Source organism: Octopus bimaculoides, chromosome 4 (genome assembly GCF_046866305.1).
Source record: "Octopus bimaculoides isolate indiv1 chromosome 4, ASM4686630v1, whole genome shotgun sequence".
In the NCBI taxonomy this organism is placed as follows: domain Eukaryota; kingdom Metazoa; phylum Mollusca; class Cephalopoda; order Octopoda; family Octopodidae; genus Octopus; species Octopus bimaculoides.
Window position 1 is genome coordinate 124,267,353 of NC_142931.1, and position 22,383 is coordinate 124,289,735.

General features: G+C 36.1%; 1 protein-coding gene across 12 annotated transcripts in view; it reads left to right on the plus strand.

Annotated features, from left to right (window-relative positions):
- Window positions 1–18,205, plus strand: part of LOC149136220 (uncharacterized) — an 86,124-nt gene extending 67,919 nt beyond the window's left edge. For 10 of the 12 annotated variants that reach the window (XM_089351399.1, XM_089351401.1, XM_089351404.1 and 7 more), the window contains 3 exons: window positions 7,529–7,585; window positions 13,208–13,268; window positions 15,583–18,205. In XM_089351399.1, the coding sequence (XP_089207525.1) occupies window positions 7,529–7,585; window positions 13,208–13,268; window positions 15,583–15,784 (320 nt within the window). In that variant the 3' untranslated portion in view covers window positions 15,785–18,205. The remainder of the gene's footprint in view (window positions 1–7,528; window positions 7,586–13,207; window positions 13,269–15,582) is intronic. The other 2 variants (XM_089351405.1, XM_089351406.1) reach the window with 1 other exon arrangement.
- Window positions 18,206–22,383: the final 4,178 nt, after the last annotated feature.

The window sequence follows — 22,383 nt, forward strand, 5'->3', positions numbered from 1 at the left end:
GTCAACTTTGCCTTTCATCCTTTTGGGATTGATAAAATAAGTCCCAGCTAAGCACTAGTGTCAGTGTAATTGACTAACCCCCTCCCAGCAAATTTCAAGCCTTGTGCCTATAGTAGAAAGGATTATTATTATTGTGGTGAGCTGGCTAAATTATTAGCATGCCAGACAAAATGTTTCATGGCATTTCTCCCAGCTCTCTATGTTTTGGGTTCAAATGCCACCACCGACTTTGCCTCTCATTCTTTCAGAGTTGATAAAATAAGAGGCAGTTGAGCACCGGAGTAAATCTAATTGACTAACCCCTTCCCACTAAAATTGCTGGGCCTGTACCAAAATTTGAAACATTATTATTATTATTATCATTATTATTATCATTACTACTTGGTTTCTTTATTAACGTGAATTGCTGTTCTCTTTTTGGGGCACAATTGTTTTATTTCCCTTCTATACAGGGTAACCCTCCTTTCACTGTTTGTGTGTTTGTCCTTAAGTATCCTTAATTTGCTGTCCATGTAGTACCATGTGACATCATAATAATGATCATTATTTGTTGTTGTTATGACCAATACCATCACAGGAGTAGTAAGTTCTATGTGTGTTGAATCCAGAAATGCTCTTGAGAAAACATTGAAAACTATACTTGGTGTTTTTTCCCGGGCCTTCTAAATTTACAGCTCTTTGTCCATGAAACCTGAACATAGGTGCAGTGGTAAATTCTTGACAAACCACTTCGCAGACCTGATTTCATTTCCCAGTAGGAGCTGCTTCACTTCTGTCACCTTCGCCCTTCCTTCCCTCATGTTTGTGTATGCATGCATGTGTGTGTGTCTGTTCGTGTATATACACACACATATATATATATATATTATATATATGGGTGGGGTGTATATATATATATATATATATATATATATATATATAAGAAATTATTTTATTCTTTTCAGGTCCCTTTCCTTGTATTTAAACATAGTCTTCACAAATATTTGTTCCACATTGTGCATGATATATTCTCATCTAATGCAACGTCTTCACCGCACATTCTTTCTGTTGCAACTTATTGTGTTGTATTTGTATTGCATCTTATTATTATTATTATTTTCAATATTATTTTTATTTAATGTTCTTGATTTTCTGTTTTGTTTTAGATTCCACATTGGCAATTCTAAATTATTATTTTTTAATTATTCTCTCTCCCTCCTTCCCTTTCTCAACATATTTATGTGTGTGTGTGTGCATATATATATACATACATACATACACACACACACACATATAATTATGTGTGTGTGTATATATGTATGTATATATATATATATATATATATATATATATATATATATATATGCACACTGAGTTTTCTTTATTTTTGCTATTCTGTTCATAATACTTATATTTTTTTATTTCATTTTTAATTCTTTGTTTTTATCAGTAATTTAAACTCGGTTCATCATTAACTACAATTTTATAATAATAGTAATAAGAAGGGTAAGAATAATTAACAGAAACAGCATTAAATTTTGCCTTATCTTACAGACCTATGGGGTGAGTTACAGTAGATTTAAATTTCACTTTTATTTATTTTTATTTCATCTTAATGTTTGTTTTGACTATACTTATCCCATCAACTCATTCTCATTTTCATTTCGGAAAAACCATGGCAACAAAATATTTCCCCCTGTTATTTTTATGTTTCAGCATCTGTATTGTTTTTAAATATACATTCATATATATATAATTTTCTGCTTTTTTACTTACTATTGTTGTTTTGTATCTGTACCAACAGTATCCCTGTTCAGATAGTCATATAGATTTAAAATGTTGTTGCATATGTCTTCATAAATATATTCTTTATGCATGAAAAATATTGTGTGTATGTGTGCGTATATATATATATATATATATATATATATATATATATATATATATCTCACTTTATTGACCAAACTTTCAGATGTTATGCATCACTGGTCACAATGCACTTCTTTGCATTGTTGTAATTATCAAATGATGCCACCTTAATGGCTAAGCAGGCAGGCCTTGTGTGTGTGTGCTCACATTTGTATACATGGATATGTGTATGTATGTGTGTGTGTGTGTGTGTATATATATATTTATATGCTTACCTATGTATACATGTTTGTGTGTGTATAACTGTGAGCTTATTTAAAATTTTTTAATATATTCTGTTTATTGTATTTTATTAGTTTTCAAACATTAAAAAAAAAAAATAATAATTTTCTTTTTTAGCTTCAGAAAATACCATTTAAAGTTGGACTGGATAAAGTTTAAAATATATATATAAAAATGGGGGAATGAGATAGCTAATTCATTAATATTTCAATAGGAGATACGATGATGTGTATATTAATATTTAAATAGTGGAAACCATATAACAATTGATTTTTTTACTGCTATTGACTACACTGTTATATATGATTTATATATGTATATACATGTGTAATATACATGTATATATAATATATATGAGTGTATAAAATTTATACACAGAGAAAAGACCACTATGAGGCCTTCTTACATACTAAAAAGGGCAGTCAAATCCTCAAACCACGAAAGAACATTCTAAATAATGTTCTTTCGTGGTTTGGGAATTTGACTGCCCTTTTTATATATATTGTAAAAATATTTGTCTACTGACATTTTTTTATGCATGCTAGCGAATAGTACAAATTATCACTTTTAATAATTTTTACCCTTTTTAGTTGTATTTATATGTATTTATATACATATACACACACATATACTCACATGTGTATAAGGCACAAGCTCAGTTACTTCTTCAATAATCATTGTGCTGTACTTTCTCTAATCTATTTCACTGTTTGATAGTGTGTATGTGTGTGCTTATATATATATATATATATATATATATATATATATATATATATATATATATATATATATATATATATATATATATATGTATATATATGTATATATATATATATGTATCATCATCATCATCATCATCATCGTTTAACGTCCGCTTTCCATGCTAGCATGGGTTGGACGATTTGACTGAGGACTGGTGAAACCGGATGGCAACACCAGGCTCCAGTCTGATTTGGCAGAGTTTCTACAGCTGGATGCCCTTCCTAACGCCAACCACTCAGAGAGTGTAGTGGGTGCTTTTACGTGTCACCCGCACGAAAACGGCCACGCTCGAAATGGTGTCCTTTATGTGCCACCCGCACAAGCCAGTCCAGGGGCACTGGCAACGATCTCGCTCGAAAATCCTACAGGAGCCAGTCAGGCGGTACTGGCAACGGCCACGCTCAAAATGGTGCATCTCATGTGCCACCCGCACAAGAACCAGTCCAGGGGCACTGGCAACGATCTTACTTGGCTTGCCGGGTCTTCTCACGCACAGCCCATTTCCAAAGGTCTCGGTCCGTAGTCATCGCCTCGGTGAGGCCCAATGTACGAAGGTCTTGCCTCACCACCTCAGCCCAGGTCTTCCTGGGCCTACCTCTTCCACGGGTTCCCTCAACTGTTAGGGTGTGGCACTTTTTCACGCAGCTATCCTCCTCCATTCTCACCACATGTCCATACCAGCGCAATCGTCTCTCTTGCACGCCACAACTGATGCTTCTAATGTTCAGCTTTTCTCTCAAGATACTTACACTCTGACGGGTATTCACATTGACATTACACATCCAACGGAGCATACTGGCTTCATTCCTTGCGAGCTTACGTATGTCCTCAGCAGTTACAGCCCATGTTTCACTGCCATGTAGCATGGTTGTTCGTACGCATGCGTCATACAGTCTGCCTTTTACTCTGAGTGAGAGTCCCTTTGTCGCCAGCAGGGGTAAGAGCTCTCTAAACTTTGCCCAGGCTATTCTTATTCTAGCAGCTACACTTTCAGCGCACCCACCCCCACTACTAACTTGGTCGCCCAGATAGCGGAAGCTATCGACTACCTCTAGTTTTTCACCCTGGAATGAGATAGAAGTTGTTTCCTGTTTGTTTGCAGTCTTTATTGCACCTGAACATCTGCCACAAACAAAAACTAACTTGCTAGTTAACCTGCCTTTGATGTTGCTGCACCTCTTATGTGTCCATAGCTTGCACCGGGTACATCTTATAGAGTTACTACCTACTCCTTTTCTACATACTGAGCAGGGCCATCTACCTGAAGGGGTTTGTGTTTTATCTACCTTCCTACTTATTAGGATTTTGGTTTTAGCTAGGTTGACTCTAAGGCCCTTCAATTCTAGACCTTGCTTCCACACCTGAAACTTCTCCTCTAGTTCTGATAGTGACTCCGCAATTAGGGCAAGGTCATCAGCATAGAGGAGCTCCCAGGGGCAACCTGTCTTGAACTCCTCTGTGATTGCCTGGAGGACTATGGTAAATAATAGGGGGCTGAGGACGGAACCTTGGTGGACCCCTACCTCTACCCGGAATTCATTGCTGTACTCATTTCCAACCCTCACCTTACTGGCCGCATCTCTGTACATGGCTCGCACAGCTCTCACTAGCCATTCTTCTATCCCAAGTTTCCTCATTGACCACCAGATAAGGGATCGGGGGACCCTGTCAAAGGCTTTCTCCATGTCAACGAAAGCCAGGTACAGAGGTTTATCCTTGGCTAGGTATTTCTCTTGCAACTGTCTCACTAGAAATAAGGCATCAGTAGTGCTTTTACCTGGCACGAACCCAAACTGCATCTCATCTAAATTGATTTGCTCCCTAATTAGTTGGGCTATGACCCTCTCTGTAACTTTCATAACCTGATCTAACAGCTTGATGCCTCTGTAATTATTTGTATCTAAAGCGTCCCCTTTACCTTTGTAGCAGTTGACTATGATGCTGCTACACCAGTCATAGGGTATGACTCCTTCGTGTATCACCTGGTTCGTAATACGGGTGACTAGGCTATAGCCAACACTGCCAGATATTTTGAGCATCTCTGCAGTGATTCCTGATGGGCCGGGGGCTTTCCCGGTCTTCATACTCTTAATTGCTTTATCTACCCTGGTACTATCAACTCGGATAGCTGGTCCCTCTATTGGGTCGACATAAGGCAGGCTCTCTTTCTCCCATTCATTCTCTTTATTAAGCAATCTATCGTAGTGGCATCTCCAGACCTCTTTCTTTGCATCCTCATTTAATGCAAGCGTACCATCATCCATGCGAACACATTTCTCTCCTACAACATCACTATTCTCTCTCCTACACTGTCTTGCAACCCGAAATACCTCGAGTCTTTGGTCCTCACGGCGCAGAACATTGGCAAATCTTTCCTTATCTGCTTCCCCTCTGGCTAAATAAACCTGTCGCCTAGCCTCCCTTCTGGCACATTGGTACAATTCCCTGCTACCACCGTTCTTCCAGTCCTTCCAAGCTTGTTTCTTTTGTCTAATAGCCCTGTCTACCTCCTTGTTCCACCACCACGTTACTCTGGGTTGGGAGGGGACCTTACACCACCCACAAATCTGGTCGGTGGCTTTCAACAGGTTGTCCCGCAGAAATCTCCAATTGTCTTCCACGTTGTATGATGCTATATCCCCTTCTATTTCGTTAAATGCTTCAAGTAACTTGTCTCTAAGTCTCTGTCCGTTTGCAGGGTCTTTAAGCTTCCACACCCTTCTTCTCCAAGCCTGTCTAATTCTGGGCACCCATTTTGCCTTGATCCCAAAGTCGCTAACTACTAATCTATGTTGTGGGGTACATTCTTCGCCAGGGTAGGTTTTGGCATTTATAAGCCGCCCTCTTTCCCTATTTCTGGCGAGGATGTAGTCGATTTGGCTAGAGTGTCTGCCGGAGCGGTAGGTGACTAGGTGACTGGCAGGTTTCCTGAAGTTGGTATTGCAGACCATAAGATTGGTTGCATCACAGAACTCCAGCAGTCTGGTTCCCTCCTCGTTGCGGGAACCGAAGCCATAGCCTCCATGTATGCCATGGAAGCCCCCAGCACGACGTCCGACATGACCGTTGAAGTCTCCAGCCACAAAGAGAAGGTCCCTGTCACTCGTCGACGAGGTAGTTTGCAAGAGGGTGTCATAGAATTGGTCTTTCAGACCATCTGGTAGCCCAGGTTGAGGTGCATAGGCTGAGATGACAGTAGCTAATCTATGATGAAGCACTAGTCTGATCTTAAGTACTCTGTCACTTACTCTAACGACCTCGATTACCTTATCCACCCATTTCTCCGCTAGAAGTATTCCTACGCCCCCGACCCCGTCAGTGTTCCCTGCCCAGAAAATCTTGTACCTGTGTTCTTTGCCTGTGAGGAACCTTGCAGAACCTCCTCTCCATCTTACTTCCTGGATGCAGCACATATCTACGCATCTCCGTTCAAGCATCTCAACAATTTCACCAGATCTACCTTTCAGCGTGCCGACGTTGAGAGTGCCAATCCTAAATGTATATATATATATATGTATATATATATATATATATATATATGTATATATATGTATATATATATATATATATATATATGTATATATATATATATATATATATATATGTATATATATATATATATGTGTATATGTATATATATATATATATATATATGTGCTCACTTCAAGAGAATCATTCCCTCACATTCGGTAAAATGTGTTTATTATGTTAGTTTTTACTTTAAGAGTTCCTCATAGCATGAGGCATCTATGTATAGTAATGCCCTTAATATAAATAAATAAATATATATATATATATATATATATATATATATATATATAAAAGAGCTTTTTGGTTTAAAGCATTTGGGTCAGAAGCACATGTCCAAGCTTGATTCCACTTTGCTGCACCCTTGCTACATGACTTTAGGTGGACTTAGCCATTTGATAAATAGTAATCTGTACAGTATCGATGTACTGGAGAGTGAATTATTCAACTAAAATCCCCAAAGTCCATTTGCAAGGTAAATATTTGAACTTATGATTTGCTAATCCAGTATCTCTCAGCCATTTTGCCTTCATCTGTCTCTACATGAGTATGGCCATGTGGTTAAGAAGTTCATTTCACAACTATGAGGTTCTAGGCTCAGTCCTACTGTGCAACATGTGGAGACAGTATCTTCTGCTGCATTCTTTCTAGTTGACCAATACTTTACAAATAGAATTTCAGTAAACAAAAATTGTATATATGCATGTTTGTGTGTGTGTGTGTGTGTACCAAAGTATTATATTCCTTTATAAGAAGCTAACTTAACTGTTTGACAAATAGAGATCAATAAAATAAATGCCAGACTGATATCAGTACACTGGGAATCGATGTGATCAACTAAAACTCTTGAAAGTGGTGCTCCAGAATGGCAGCAGTCCAGTGACTGAAATTAGTAATAGAATAAATGAATGTATTTTATGTGTGTGTGTATGTATAATACATGTGTGTGTGTGTGTGTGTGTGTGTGTGTGTGTGTGTGTGTACTTATATGTAATCAACTATTGCACTTTGCTTATTGACCAATGGTCATGAGGTGACGATGGAAGGGAGTTCAGAAACTTGTGGTAGACCAGTCTGTACTTGAACCAAGGACTGTTTTGTCTTTCAGAACACACAGATTTGCCACAACAGATGTCCACTGAAGAATCACAGAGCAAGACAGAAGGTGATTTGAACTAGTCAATTTAATTTTATTGATATTTGTTGTTTTTTTTTCTTAGTTTTATTTTAGTTTGTTCTTTAGGGAGGTGTTTCTTTTTTTTATTCTGTTTTTGTTTGTTTTTTTAGGTGGGGTGTTTTTGTTTTTTGTTTGTTTGTTTGTTTTTGTTTTTGTTACCATATCAGTTCTATACATATATACACTTTGAAACATATACACACACAAACACACACACTTCAAAATTGTATGTGTGTCATGCTTGAGAAGACCCATCAAGTTGAGCCAAATCACAGTCATGGCAGATACTGGTGTCATGCAAATGGCACCTGTGCCAGTGGCACATAATACCACTTGTTACACTCTCAGAGTGGTTGGCATTAGGAAGGGATTCTAGCTGTGGAAAACCATGCCAAATCAGACTGGAGTCTGCTGCAGCCTTGCAGCTTACCAGCCCTGGTCAAACTGTCCAACCCATGCCAGCATGGACAACGGACATTAAATGATGATAACCTATGAAATGTTAATTGAAATATACAAGCGGCAAAACACACACACACACATATATATGATGGATATACATATACACATGCATGCAGACATACTTTCATTTATATACAACATAAATACCCTTCATCATTTCAACGAAATATAAAAAGCATCAACATATTTTTTCTGAAAATATACATACATATATATATATATATAATGTATACCAACATAATTCCAGAAATTCACAGTTTTGCGGAGTCTCTCTCCAAGTCGCTTGATGATGGTGATTACGATGTCGGCGCTGCTAGTTATGATGGTGGTGCTGGTATAGACTATGGTGGCGATGGTGCTACTTATGATGGTGGTGATGCTACTGATGATGTTGGCGATGCTACTGATGATATTGGCGATGCTACTGATGATGTTGGCGATGCTACTGATGATGTTGGTGATGCTACTGATGATGTTGGTGATGCTACTTACTATAGTGGCGATGCTAATTATGACGTTAGCAGTGCTACATATGATAGTGGCTTAGCTAATTATGATATCGGTTATGCTACTTATGATGGCAGTGATGCTACTTATGATGGCGGTTATGCTAATGATGAGGATGGAGCTGTTGAATACTATGATACCACCCAAGACTTTGATGGTATTCCTCAGTCAGAGGCTGGTGTTGATGAAAATCTGAAAGGTTTGCTAAGTTGCTACAATCCATATTTTTGCCAGGCATCAATCCACTTTTGCTGCTGGCTTGCCTGTTAAGTTGAATTTGGACAATCTAGAAGATACAATTGCCATTGGGAACCTAGTTATCAGTTTTGGACAGATTTTTTTTTTTTTTTTTAAGTGCTTAACTAAGTGATGTAATAGCCAATAGTTCAAAACTTACTTTCTGCAATCATTGTTTTGTGCCCATGGTGGGAAAAAACTAATTTAATTTGTTCCAGTGTGTTTGAGTGAACAAGAGGGAAAGAGAAAAAGAAAGAAACCTCAAGCTACAAGACAGATGAGTAGTTCATGGTAGAAAAGAATAGCTGGATCTCAGTTGTGAAAACAGTTGTTAATCCCATCCATGGAAGCAGGATGGAATGAACATGAAACAATATTAAAAATGTTGTTATTGATACATAAAGAGGGAAGGGGCTTTAAGTACCATGCTTTATTGAATGCTTAGCTTAGCTCAAACATGTTCTTATTTAGCTTTGCTAATCATGCATAATGTTTTTTTTGTGATAAATCTGTAGACACACTCACATGCAAACATATGCACAAAACATACATATGCAAACATATACAGAATACATAGACACTGTGTGCTCTTAACATGCACAAGCTCCTACTCCTGCAGCCAGAGTATATCATAGATTTCATCTACAAACTTTTCAAAAAATATAGTCAATGGAATTCTTATTTGACTTAGTGATACTTATTTTTACCTCCTGATCATCATCCCCAACAATAAAAAAAAAAATTCAGTCAACCTAAACAAAGCAATCTGGCCAAATTCTAAAAGACATAGACTACAATCTTTCTAGCTTCAGGCCTGCAAAGGCCATAAATATACTAACTTCTCCTGACTAAAATATTTAAAAATCATATAACTTCATGATATAACAATGTTATATCACACAATGATGTTGTAATGGCTATAAACATGAAGTTCATATTGGATATTATCAAGGCCAATTTGTTGAGTTGTATATACAGCTTCTGATTTTGTAATACACCAATGCTCTAATTTTAACTCCTAGTCAGTGTTTTCTTATATGCTTCTGGAGTAAGTCCCAAGCTTCTCAAATCAATTCATAAATATAAAACTCTTTTAAAATCTAGTTGTTTAGGATAATTTCCTATGCACCACAATCTTGTCTACGTAGGGTTACATAAATGCTTAGCACTGAGAAAATATAATTCTTTCAATGACTGTACAGATTGTTATTTACTGAACCCTTCAGAATTTAAACCAACTTTATCCGACCCAAATATCTTACCTGTTTTATATTCAATGCTGCCAGATCAGGCTTCTCGCACATACCCTATTATGTCGTTCTAAAAATAAACAATCACATCATTGAAATCTCAAAGCTATGAGATAATACATGATTAAGTCAAAACAATGAAATAAATAAGCTTTACATTTGACAGAGTAATCTGAATGCCTAAATGGTTAAGGAAAAAATTTTCTGATCTTTTTCTGAATCAAAAGAATCGATATAATCAGGTGCTTATTTCTAGTTTCCAAAATGTTAAGAGACTGGCCAGTCTCACCCAGAGAGGACATTTGTTTTTCACATGTAGCATTTCCTCAAAGAAACTGAACACTTCAGCCGTACAAGCTAACAAATTGTTTCAGAACTAAATTCTTTGCTTAAGAACAGATCCAGTGCTTGTAACACGATATGAACCTCTGATTTTTCATCTGAGATCATTTTTATCTGGTGTATTTTGGCAATTCTGTATGTATATAGATTGTTGAAGTTGATGAAAATGCAGGACCAAATGAGGTGATATGACTAAATGGTCAAAGTATTGGGCAACTGTTTCATAGGTCAAAGAATTCTGCAAATGTTTGGTTGCATTTTCTTGTCCAAGCAATACGTCTTGTTATAGACAGTCTTGGAAGTATTCGTAACCACCAACATTTAGTCTATCTTAATGCTGGATAACCTTTCGTAAGTGTTCTCTACTTAAATGTTTTTTCACATCTATGTTTTCAATCACACAATAAAAATATCCACTAGAAAGTACGACAAATGTGAAAACAAAACAAAAAAAAAAGACAACAGAATCAACCAATCAGAACAGCTGTAACATTGATAGTCCTTCCAGTTAGTTGTATAGCTTCCTTCAGTTGCTTTCACAAGTTAGACAAAGATTATTCTGCCATTGACAAAGCCTACAAATTTCAATTTTATACATTTATATTTCTTTATTTAATACATACGTATTTTTTAAATGTTATTTTACTTTACTTATCTCTGTATTATAATTCTTTTTTTTTTTATTAAATATTTTTGTTTGTAGGACTTTTGTTGTATGTTTCAAAAACAGCTTTTAGCTATGCTTGTGTTAGAAACAAAAGATAAAAATATATATTTAAAAACTATATTAAAATTAATGATAAAGACGATTATTATTATCATCCTAATCCATGCAATGTAATAGAAATTATCTTGCAAATAGCTTGCTTAAAATATTTTAATATTGTTGCTTCTTATCTATCCAATGCTATATATATATATATATATATATGTGTGCATATGAATGTATGTATGTATGTACAAGTTGACATATATTGTTATATATTGTATGGTACTAATGTAATATTTGTTTTATACATCTTTATTATTGAGAAACGATAAACTGTTTACTTTATTTTCTGCTTTAGTCTTAACAAAGAAGTGCTTTTAATATCTGGTTAGAGGTGGAGAAGAGATGTGTCATAAATATAGTGGATCTTTATTTAGCTTTTCACTCATTAGAAATGGTGTCTCCTGGTTTATTGAGCTTTTTTAAAGAAATACATATGTGAGGGTGTGGAGGGAGAGGGAAGGAGACAAATAAAAATAGCTACATTACAAATATATACACACATATTTTGTCAAATGTATTATAATATTTGTGTGTGTGTGTTTGTATATATATATATATATATATATATATATATATATATATATATATATATATATATATACAGTAATGCCTTGAAGTATGAGTTTATATATGTATATATATATACAAGCACATATATATACAGTAATGCCTTGAAATATGAGTTAGTTTGTTCACAGAGAAGACTTGTAAAGCAAAAACTGGTAAACAGGAAATAAAACTTGTTAAAACTTGTAAACCCGAGGTCTCGTAAAGTGAGGTATTACTGTATGTGTGTGTGAGTTTGTGTCTATATATATATATATATATATATATATATAGGCAGGCATGGCTCACATGGTTCTGGGTTCAGTCCTAATGTGTGACATGTTGAGCAAGTGTCTCCTACTATAGCCCTAGGCCAATCAAAATCTCGTCTGCTGATTTGGTAGATAGATACTCTTTGAACCATTTTCTGAGGTTACATCATTCAGATAACTCACTCTTCAGTTGTTCTCAGACTATAACTACCTAAAAGTTGTATTATATTATACTAAAACATATGTATGTATACGTACATGCATACATATGTGTCTGTATTAAATGTGTGTGTATGCATGCAATGAGCTTCTTTCTGAAGTTTCAGTCTTGGTCAATCAATTGCCAGTCACAAAGTATTTGTCAACCTGTAGCTGTAGATGAAAACCTTGCCCAAGTTACTGTGCAATGGGAAAATGTATGTATCATATAAAGAGGGTGGCATTAGGAAGGGTATCCAGCCATAGAAACCATGCCAAAGCTGATACAAGAGATCAGTATAGACCTGAAGCTCGTTGGATCCTGTCAAATTGTCTAATCCATACCGTCATAGAAAAAAGGATGCTAAATGATGTTGATATGTAAATTATACTCACTCCCACAAATGGAATCAGTATTCTGTTGCTTAACCTTTCCTAAAAAAATAGGTTAACCAGTGGATTATGTTAGTCTTTAAAGACTTCAGACAAATGTTCTCTCCAAAGCAAGATGTGAGCCCAGCATCAACAGGTAATTGAACTGTATTTTTGCACTAAGCTGCACTTCCTCCATATTTAACAGGTAGTTGTCTTCGACAAAAAGATCTTGCATCTCATGTGCATGTGTGTGTGTTTGTGTATACAGATGGCCAACATGGAGTTGGTGCTAGTGACTTTGCCAAACTGGACAACATACAACCACCGTTCTCAAGAGTGTTCAACATGCAACTATCTTTGCTTAGAATATTCACCAGAGTAACTTAAGTACTGAAAGACACATGCTTTTTTTTGGCCTCTTGCACATCTGTTCTCCACCTCAAAGCACCAGCAATAAAATTTCTCAGACTAACAACTGTCTCCTACCTCTATTTCTTGCCTCATCTCTTTTTCTCTCTAATAATCTCTGATGGCTGACACCTTATAATTATGTTCATGCTGCATTCATGTCTAATGTGCTCCATATATCATTTCTGTTTTTGTTCTTTTTCCCCCCCCAATCGCCTTTTATCTGCTTCCGTTTCTCAAGACCGACGAGATTCCGATGTGGCGCCTGATGCCGAAACTGAGGACAGTGCCCAAGCTACCAGGTAACAGCGTTGATTGACCACACTTAGATTAGTACTTTGATGGTGGAGTTGAAGTGGGGTAGGCATCGGGCAGGGTTTGTCATCTTTGATTGTTGCTGCTGTTTCTGTGTCATATTGCTATTGCAGATATGTTTTGTTGCAACTTTGATAGTCAGGCAAATTACTATTACTACTACTAGTACTGATGCAACACAATATTATCACTACAGCAGTATTTAGCAACACATAATACTTTACTACCACATCAGAAGTACTATTATTACACCTTACTACTATTACAGAATTACTCAGTGTTACTCAATATCATGACACCAACACACACACACAGATAATAAATATTTTAATAAAAATGATGTCAGATATTACAAGTACTAATTTGAGATCTGTGAGACACTTTTACTTCACTTTTAATTCCAATTTTATTTTATTTTGGAAGAAGAGCTCTGTTGTAGTTTACCTTGAGAATTATAATACAGAAGTAAAATACGAAACCCACGACTGCTCTGACAAAGCAGGGTCACGGTTCTTACTGCAATCAACATGGCAGGATCTACATAAACCTACATTTCTAAGCCATTCACTTCTAATGAAGTGCCTTTGTGTTTGAAATGTATAGAGGTTACTTAACTTTATCTTTTCACATTTTTAGAAGTCCTGTCTTCATGTTTCTTATTCTTTTATTTTATTGATTGGTGTGATCTAGAGGAAATGATCACACCTATGAGTTTTGCAGTCCACCCCACCCTAATGTCTTAGATCAACACAACATTCCTCTTGGACAATGGCTACAGACAGAGAAGTTCAGAGAGCTATTCTGGGAAGGAAGGGTGGGGATCTAGTGATTAGTAAAGGGCCTGGTGGGGTAATGGAGACAATATTAGTGATAAGAGAGGAGAGATGAGTGAATCAGAAATGCCTGTGCAGAGATTGGCATGAGAGCAGCCACCTTTGAGAAGCAGAGGCCAGTATAGTGACAGTACATAGATGCACTCACACATAATCATTACTGTCAATTGCAAGTGAGTATGACTTGACAGTGTGTATCATGCTTTTGTTAATTGTTTTAGATGCCTATGTATTCATGAGTGGACATAGACACCCTTTCTGGCCCTTTCGCCTTCAATCCAGTGGAATATCAAAAATGTGACAGCTGGAAGGAGAGAAGGTTGCTCCAGCATAAGGCTGCTACTCATTTGCAGTTGAGTAGACTGGAGTAATGTGAAATGCAGTACCTTACTCAAGGACACAATCCACTGCCCAGTCCAGGAATTGAACTTACTACTATCTTATGATCATAAGCCCAAATCCCCCTAATCACTAGGCCACATTCCTTCACATATTTAGAGACAGTACACACACAAGTGTAGACACATTTTTAATGGAAATGAGATGAGAAGTCCCTCTCAGTTTGGACTCCTCTAGATAGGTAGAGAGACACATTTTGTTTTTGCCAGTTAATTCTTCCATATATATATACACACACACATTTAAATGTCTAATTTTGGATGCAAATGTAAACAGTTCCAGAATGGTGGCCATTACATCAACATTGGTGTCAAACAAGACATGGTTAATTTTAGTGTTTATTTCAGATCAATAGACAGTTGACAAAATCACTTTGATTAGAGTTAACATTGTTCTGTGGATACGTTCCTCTCCCAACTAATCTAAGAAGGGACAACCTTCCTATTTCTCAAGTCTCAAGAATTCAGCAGAAAGAATTAAAGTTGTTACAAATTCTTTCAACTTGAAGACCTATTTTATTATATATTTTTTTTAATATTTACATTTCTTTTTTTTATTAAAACAAAAACATTCGTCAATTTTAGAATTGCTCCTTTTCTTTTTAACATAATTCTTTACCTGTTAATCCAGTTGCTTTGTTTCTTGTAAAATTATGCCTTTATCTTTGACAGCTGAATTATTTCTATTATCATTTGCAAGACAAAAGTTTTGCTGTCTGCATGTCTGCAAAGCCAGTTGCTCCTTTAAATAATCATACGACAATATGGCTCTGAAATTTAGCATGGAAGTTACTAACCAGCATAATTTTTAATTTTTTTTGTTCTTTAAATGGTTTAATATTTTTATAAAATCTCTATCAGCTTAAGTTATTTGGATATTTGGTTAAACCGAAAGAAACTTACATGAGGAAAATAGCATTTAGCCAATGTTGAACTGGAAATTCCTAGACAGGCAATTTATTTATTCAACTGAAATTAACCATACATGCAATTTCGTCACATCTTTTACTTCTTGCTATCCTCTGCTTCGTTTGGGTTTTAAATTATGTTCTTCTTTCTCCTGCTACTAGCCTAATGATGAAGAAAGAAATTCACAAAAAGACATACATGCGAGACGGACGAGAAGAAACATTTATTCAAGAAGAGTCTCGTGTGGAACAACAGAATGAAACACCAGAAGAATTGCGTGAAAGCATGCAGCAAATTATTGACCAGTTTATGCAAACTCCAAGTGAATTTGACCAACGACAGTGTCTGGAAGACGATGTCTAGCTTCCAGTACTGTTGTCTTCTAGCAATTTACTCCATCCTTAAAAATAAAAACATCTTCCCCTACCCTCCTCTCTCATATCAATGAAGACATCTCTGGATCTCCTTAATACCCACCCCATCTCCATCTATCTATCTCTGCTGCTTTGACTGCAAAAATCTTTGCAAACTTCCAACATGCTTTGTGCATCATTCCAAGTTAAGTGCAAATCCTCTTTTCTCTCTCTCCCTCCCAATTTTTCTCTACATTATTCTTATTTTCATTTTAACAATTGTTTGTTTTGTTTGATATCATCTGAAATCCTTCTTCCTTAAACCCCCACAAAACTGTCTCATTTTAGTTATCTTTGCCCTTTTTTTTTTTTTTTTTTTTTTTTGTAATTTTTGTTTTGATGATTGTTTTTGCTCTCGCAGAAACATCTATATATATTAGAGCAATGATTTTTTTTTTTAACCTATCTGATAATTTGAAATTTTAAAGAATTGTGTAAGTTTTGCTAACCATTTTGTTCTTCTTTTGTCTGAAAACTCTTGACAATATTTATTTATATCTGAATTCTTTCTTGCCTTAGTTTACCCAAGTGTATTGGGGATTTCTTTAAAAGGAACTCGAATCTCAAAGCTTCCCACTCTCTAGTTCTCTTAACTCACTTGGAAGGAAAACTCTGAATATTTAAAACTTAATGTCCATTGATAATTAATGACTTTCTTCTAAGATGTCTAAGATATGCTTGGAATTAAAGAGACTTTCTGTCCATCACTAAAGGACCTTAACAGTCCTTACTAGGAAAATAAGTGACCTTTACTTAATTCAAATGACCTGAACTAGTGTGTTTTTTTGTTTTTACTTTTTAAATTCCTAAACAGCTGGTTTAATCCATTACAAATACAAAATAACTTTGTTGTTAATGTAATTTTCGAAAGATATTTTAATTTTTTTTCTTAATGGAAAACAAAAAACAACAAAACCTCTTATAGTTCTCTTCATATTTGCAATAATTAATATGATGTTTGACGAGGAATATAGGTGTAAATTATATAAATTTTGTAAAACCTTAAAACTGATAACTTTTCTACTTGAAACAATAGCAGCCTATTTTAAACCCTGCTGCAATGTGACCTTATCTGTGACCTTACTCTCATTCCAAGATTTCCCTTGACAAAAACAAAAAAAATAATTATAATACAAACCCTATTTAAATCTGAAAATTTTTCGTGTAACCCTGACATACAAGAAAACTCCTGATACAAAGACAATATTTCCTAAGAAGTTTAAACAACAAAATTTTACAAACAATAGACAAAAGAAAATGACAGAACTGTTTCAGCGACCTAATCTAAAAGCCAACACTACTGTAAAAGTTCATGAAAGTCAAGAAAGTGGCCAGAAGGAACTGAAGAAGACAGGTACAGTGAGAAGCCCCTTAGCTGTATAAAACATCTTCTAATTTCCTTACTGGAACATTCTCTTGCAGCATTATATATATTAATGTTGTTTAAGTAAAATATTAATATGCTACACACTTCTCTATTTCCTCCATCACTGGCTTTTCAACATTTTCTGATATCAGCCATTATCCAGAACACGGCTTGCTCTTCTACTCAGGCCAATCTCTTTGATAATATAGATAAGAGAAGTATTTCAAGATATATGAATACAAAAACTGAAAAAGAATATCTAATATCTAATACTACTAATAATACTAAATACTTTTACAGTTAGTTGCTCTATTTGTATGGATGTATGTATGCATGTGTGTGTGTCTGCAAATGTATGTTAAACAGTTCTGAATTTTGAACAAGAAAATAACTACAACAGCAAACACAACAATCACAACAATGAATCCACGCTCTGTATGCTAACTAAACTATGCTACCTTGAGTCAATATTTTGATGCACTCATTATTTAGTGTTTCGCTTTAACAGCTGCTTAACAGTTTTCTATTTAATATTATATCTGTTTCACTACAGTACCAAACTGTTCAAAGAAACAATAATATATATCTAAAGAAACAGAATAATTAATATATCAACAATTCCTAAATGCAATCAAATTTTCAAAATAAGGCCCTAATTTGCTTACAATATAAGCTATATCTTTTTTCAGCTAAGCTATTTTCCCTGCCCATTTCTCTTTGTTTACTTCAGACCTGCCTAATGTCACTTATGCTTATTGTAATAATCTCAAGCTATCTTTATAGACATACTCCTCTTTCTCTTCTCCCCCTTTCTCTCTCTCTCTCTCTCTCTGGGACTGCAAACTTTCTAATGCACTCTGGGAATAAAGGCTCTGTATTTTCTCACTCTTAATTACTAGGTTTGTAATGTTTGTGGAGATGTGAATTTTTTCTTGTCAAAAAGAAATAATATTAATAATGATAAAAAAATATTAATAAAAATAAAAACAGCTTCCATAAGTCTCACCATGTTGTTGTTGTTGTTTATCTTTTTTAAAAGAATCATTATTAGAATTGTTGCAATTTTGGGCTTGTGCCCTACTACTAATTCACAGACATGAACATATGGAAACAGTTTGCTCAGTAATTGTGTGGTTTCATGTTCTCTCTAACTGTAGTACCTTAGACAAGTGTCAACTTGGCCTTGGGTAGAACTGTGCTTTGTGAGTGGAATATTTATGTTTGTCTGACGTTGTGCATATGTATCTACATAATTCCTGTTGTTCCACGTCTTCATATGTCACTGCCTGAGCCAAAAAACAGTTATATTCCTTACAGACTGTTGTGTCGACGCCCCCCAGGCGAAGAAGTAGGATCTCCCAAGACATATAAAAAGAGGTAGTCTGGCCGTGGTAGGTGTGTTGAGTAGCAGTCGAGTAGCAGTTGTGTAGCGGTTGAGCAGAGATCATCCGAAGGTGCTAGATAGCAGTAGCTTGAGACATAACACAGACAATACCTCCAGTCTCTCTGCACATTTGAATACCGGTTGAATTTTTTAAAAAATACTATACTTGTAAAACAGACAAGGGTTGGCAGTAAGAAGGACATCCAGCCACAAATTTTTGCTGCAAAAAATGTTTCTGCTCAACTCATACTAGCTTTGAAAAACAAAATAAATGAACACACATCATCATATTTCAATACCCATTTTTCCATGCTTACACTGATCAGAAAAATTTCATGAAGGCAAATACTTCTCACTTGCAATTTGAATTCATTTCAGAAGTGACACAAGTATATGACACTGATGAGCAGAAATTACTGCAAAATATCCATGTCATTCTCGTTCACTTCCAGAGCAGTTTTCATTTTGCCTAGCTTTGACATAAACAGTGTTCTTAACATTCTCTTAGATGAAATACCTTAACTACAACTGTTTAACACACATAAATATGTGATGCTGGTAGTGTTTTTATTAAGCTGAAGATTATACAGCTAGATGCCCTTCCTGTCACCAAACCTTGTTCGTTTCCAAGCAACTTACATTTTCCAATAGTCTTTTAAGCACAACATAATTACTGGGCATATCTTCATGGAAAATTGCAAATGAATTGCACCACTTGTATGACAGTGATATCTGTTCACAACTAGCATATTATGTCAAGACAAGTAGACACACACATGCATGTTTATATATCATCATCAATTAACATCCACTCTCCATACTGGCATGAGTTGGACGGTTTGACATTGAGCTATCCAAACTCCATCTATCTGTTGTGGCATTGTTTCACTTAGCAGTGTGCTTTTTACATACCGACTCAATACAAATGTAGAGTATTCTTTAGTACATTATAACTGAAAGGCTCTGACTTTCAATATTCAGATTTTCTGGTTTCCGGTCATCAAGCATTACCTTCAGACTTCCATTAATTATTTCATAAAATATTTAGACAGTGGCTATTAAGAAAACAATAATTACAGTAAAATCAGTATTCTATGTTTGAAGAGAAGTAGAAATGACTTATCAGAAAAAAAACAGTGCAGAAAGAACAGAGCTCAAAGAAGTCATGTTATGTTGCCTATGTTAGTGCCTGCTGCCTCGAAGATGCAAGGTGGAGAGGAGGTTCCGCTAAGTTCCTGACAGGCAAAGAACACAGGTACAAGATTTTCTAGGCAAGGAACACAGACAGGGTTGGGGGCATTGATATACTTCTTGCGGAGAAATGGGTGGATAAGGTAATCGAAGTAGTCAAAGTATGCAATAGAATACTTAAGATTAGATTAGTGCTTCATCATGGGTTAGCAACCATTATCTTGGCCTATGCCCCTCAGCTGGGGCTACCCAATGGACAGAAAAACCGATTTTATGACACCCTCTAGCAGACTACCTTATTGACAGGGACCTTCTCTTTGTGGCTGGTGACTTCAATGGACATGTTGGACAACATACAGGGGGCTTCCATGGCGTACATGGAGGCTATGGTTTTGGTTCCTGCAATGAGGAGGGAACCAGTCTGCTGGAGTTCTGCAATGCAAATGATCTTATGGTTTGCAATACTACCTTCCGGAAACCTGCCAGACACTCTAGCCAAATTGACTACATCCTCGCCAGAAAAAGGGAAAGATGGCTGCTTATAAATGCCAAAACCTTCCCAGGCGAAGAATGTACCCCACAACATAGAGTGGTAGTTAGTGACTTCAGGATCAGGGCTAAGTGGACGACCAGCATGGAGGAAAAAGGTCTGGAAGCTTAAAGATCCTGCGAATAGACAGATATTTAGAGACATACTAGCAGAAATACCCGGGTTAAAGAGAATAATGAAATCTAAAAACGCTGTCTAGACTACGCAACCCTCAACTGTTAGTAGCTACGATACCATATTTCTACATTAATAACTCTCCAATCCATGCCAGCATGAAACATAGACATTAAGTGGAATGCCAGTCTCTCATCTAGAAAGGCCTTGAAATCAATGTTACCAACTGGGGACTATGTGTGTTGCAGTGATAATAAAAAGACTCAAAGGAGGTCTGCAGCGAAATAATTTTACTCAACACTTTGCAAGTGAATCAGTGGAGGCAAAGATGCGTCTCATTTACTTGACAATTTATGCACCACATTGCAGAAATCACAATGTAAGTATATCTGAAAGGGTAGTCTTACACTGTTGTACCGTTGAATTACAAATAATGTTCATCTGTTATGTTCGGGTTGAAATTTCATCAACATTAAAAATATATGAATTTTCATGGGAGTTATGGCCGTTATGCATAGAATATAATTTCCAAATTTCATAAAGATCCGTTCAGTACTTTTGGATAAGAAAACAAATGACTAATGTGTGTGTTTGTGTATGTGTGTATACATATTACATGTACATCTATATATATATACATGTATGCATATAGATCTATATCTATGCATATACGTGTACATATACATGTATATGTATACATATACATCTCTCTGAAAGTATCTGGCATTACAGTATCGAAATGTCATTGTTTCAGTTAGTGGAATAACGTGTACATCTATATGTATACATATACATCTCTCTCTCTCTCTCTGAAAGTATCTGTCATTACAGTATCGAAATGTGATTGTTTCAGTTAGTAGAATAGTTTCAATTTTAAAGTGAAAGTATTTGACACGAGTGTTTTTGTTTCACTTTTGACACATAATACTTAAATAGTGGAGGAGATATTATGTTGCCGTGGGCTCGAACTCTGCAAGAAGTTAAAATATTTTTTTGACTAAAACACAAATGGAACCCTAAGTAAGGCATCTGTAAAATTTGAATGAAATTGGCTGCGTAGTTCTCGAGTTTTAGGGATTCACACACACATTCTCATTTTTATATATATAGATTACTCGAAGCCTTTGACGAAATAGGAGATATAGCTTCACACGATGTAGGAGACAGCTGGGGGTTTCTACGGGACAAGCTGCTGAGGGCCACTGACCAGATCTGTGGATGGCACAAAGTCCCCTCTCAACCCAAAATAACATGGTTGGGGAACAATGTGGTTGACAGGGCTATGAGAGAAAAGAAACAGATTTGGAAGGACTGGAAGAACGGCGGTAGAAGGGAATTGTATCAGACTGCCAGAAAGGAAGCTAGGAGACAGGTTTATTTAGCCAGAAGGGAAGCAGATAAGAAAAAATTTGTCAATGTTCTGCGCTGTGAGGTGTTTCATGTTGCAAGACTGTGAGAGAGAATCATGATGTAGTAGGAAAGAAATGTGTCCGCATGGTTGATCGTTCACTAAACGAGGCTGCAAAGAGAAGGGTTTGGAGATGCCACTATGAAAGGTTGCTCAATAAAGAAAATGAATGGGAGAAAGAGTCTGCCGAATGTCGACCCAACAGAGGGACCAGCTATCAGAGTTGACATTACCTTAGTAGATAAAGCAATCAAGAGGTATGAAGACAGGGAAAGCCCCCGGCCCATCAAGAATCACTGCAGAGATGCTCAAAATATCTGGCAGTGTCAGCTATAGCCTAGTTACCCGTATAGTTAACCAGGTGATACACGAAGGAGTCATACCCAATGACTAGTAGAGCAGCACCATAGTCAGCTGCTACAAAGGTGAAGGTGACACTTTAGATACAAATAATTACAGAGGTATCAAGTTGTTGGATCAGGTAATGAAGGTCACAGCCCAACTAATTAGGGAGAGAGTCAGTTTAGATGCGGTGC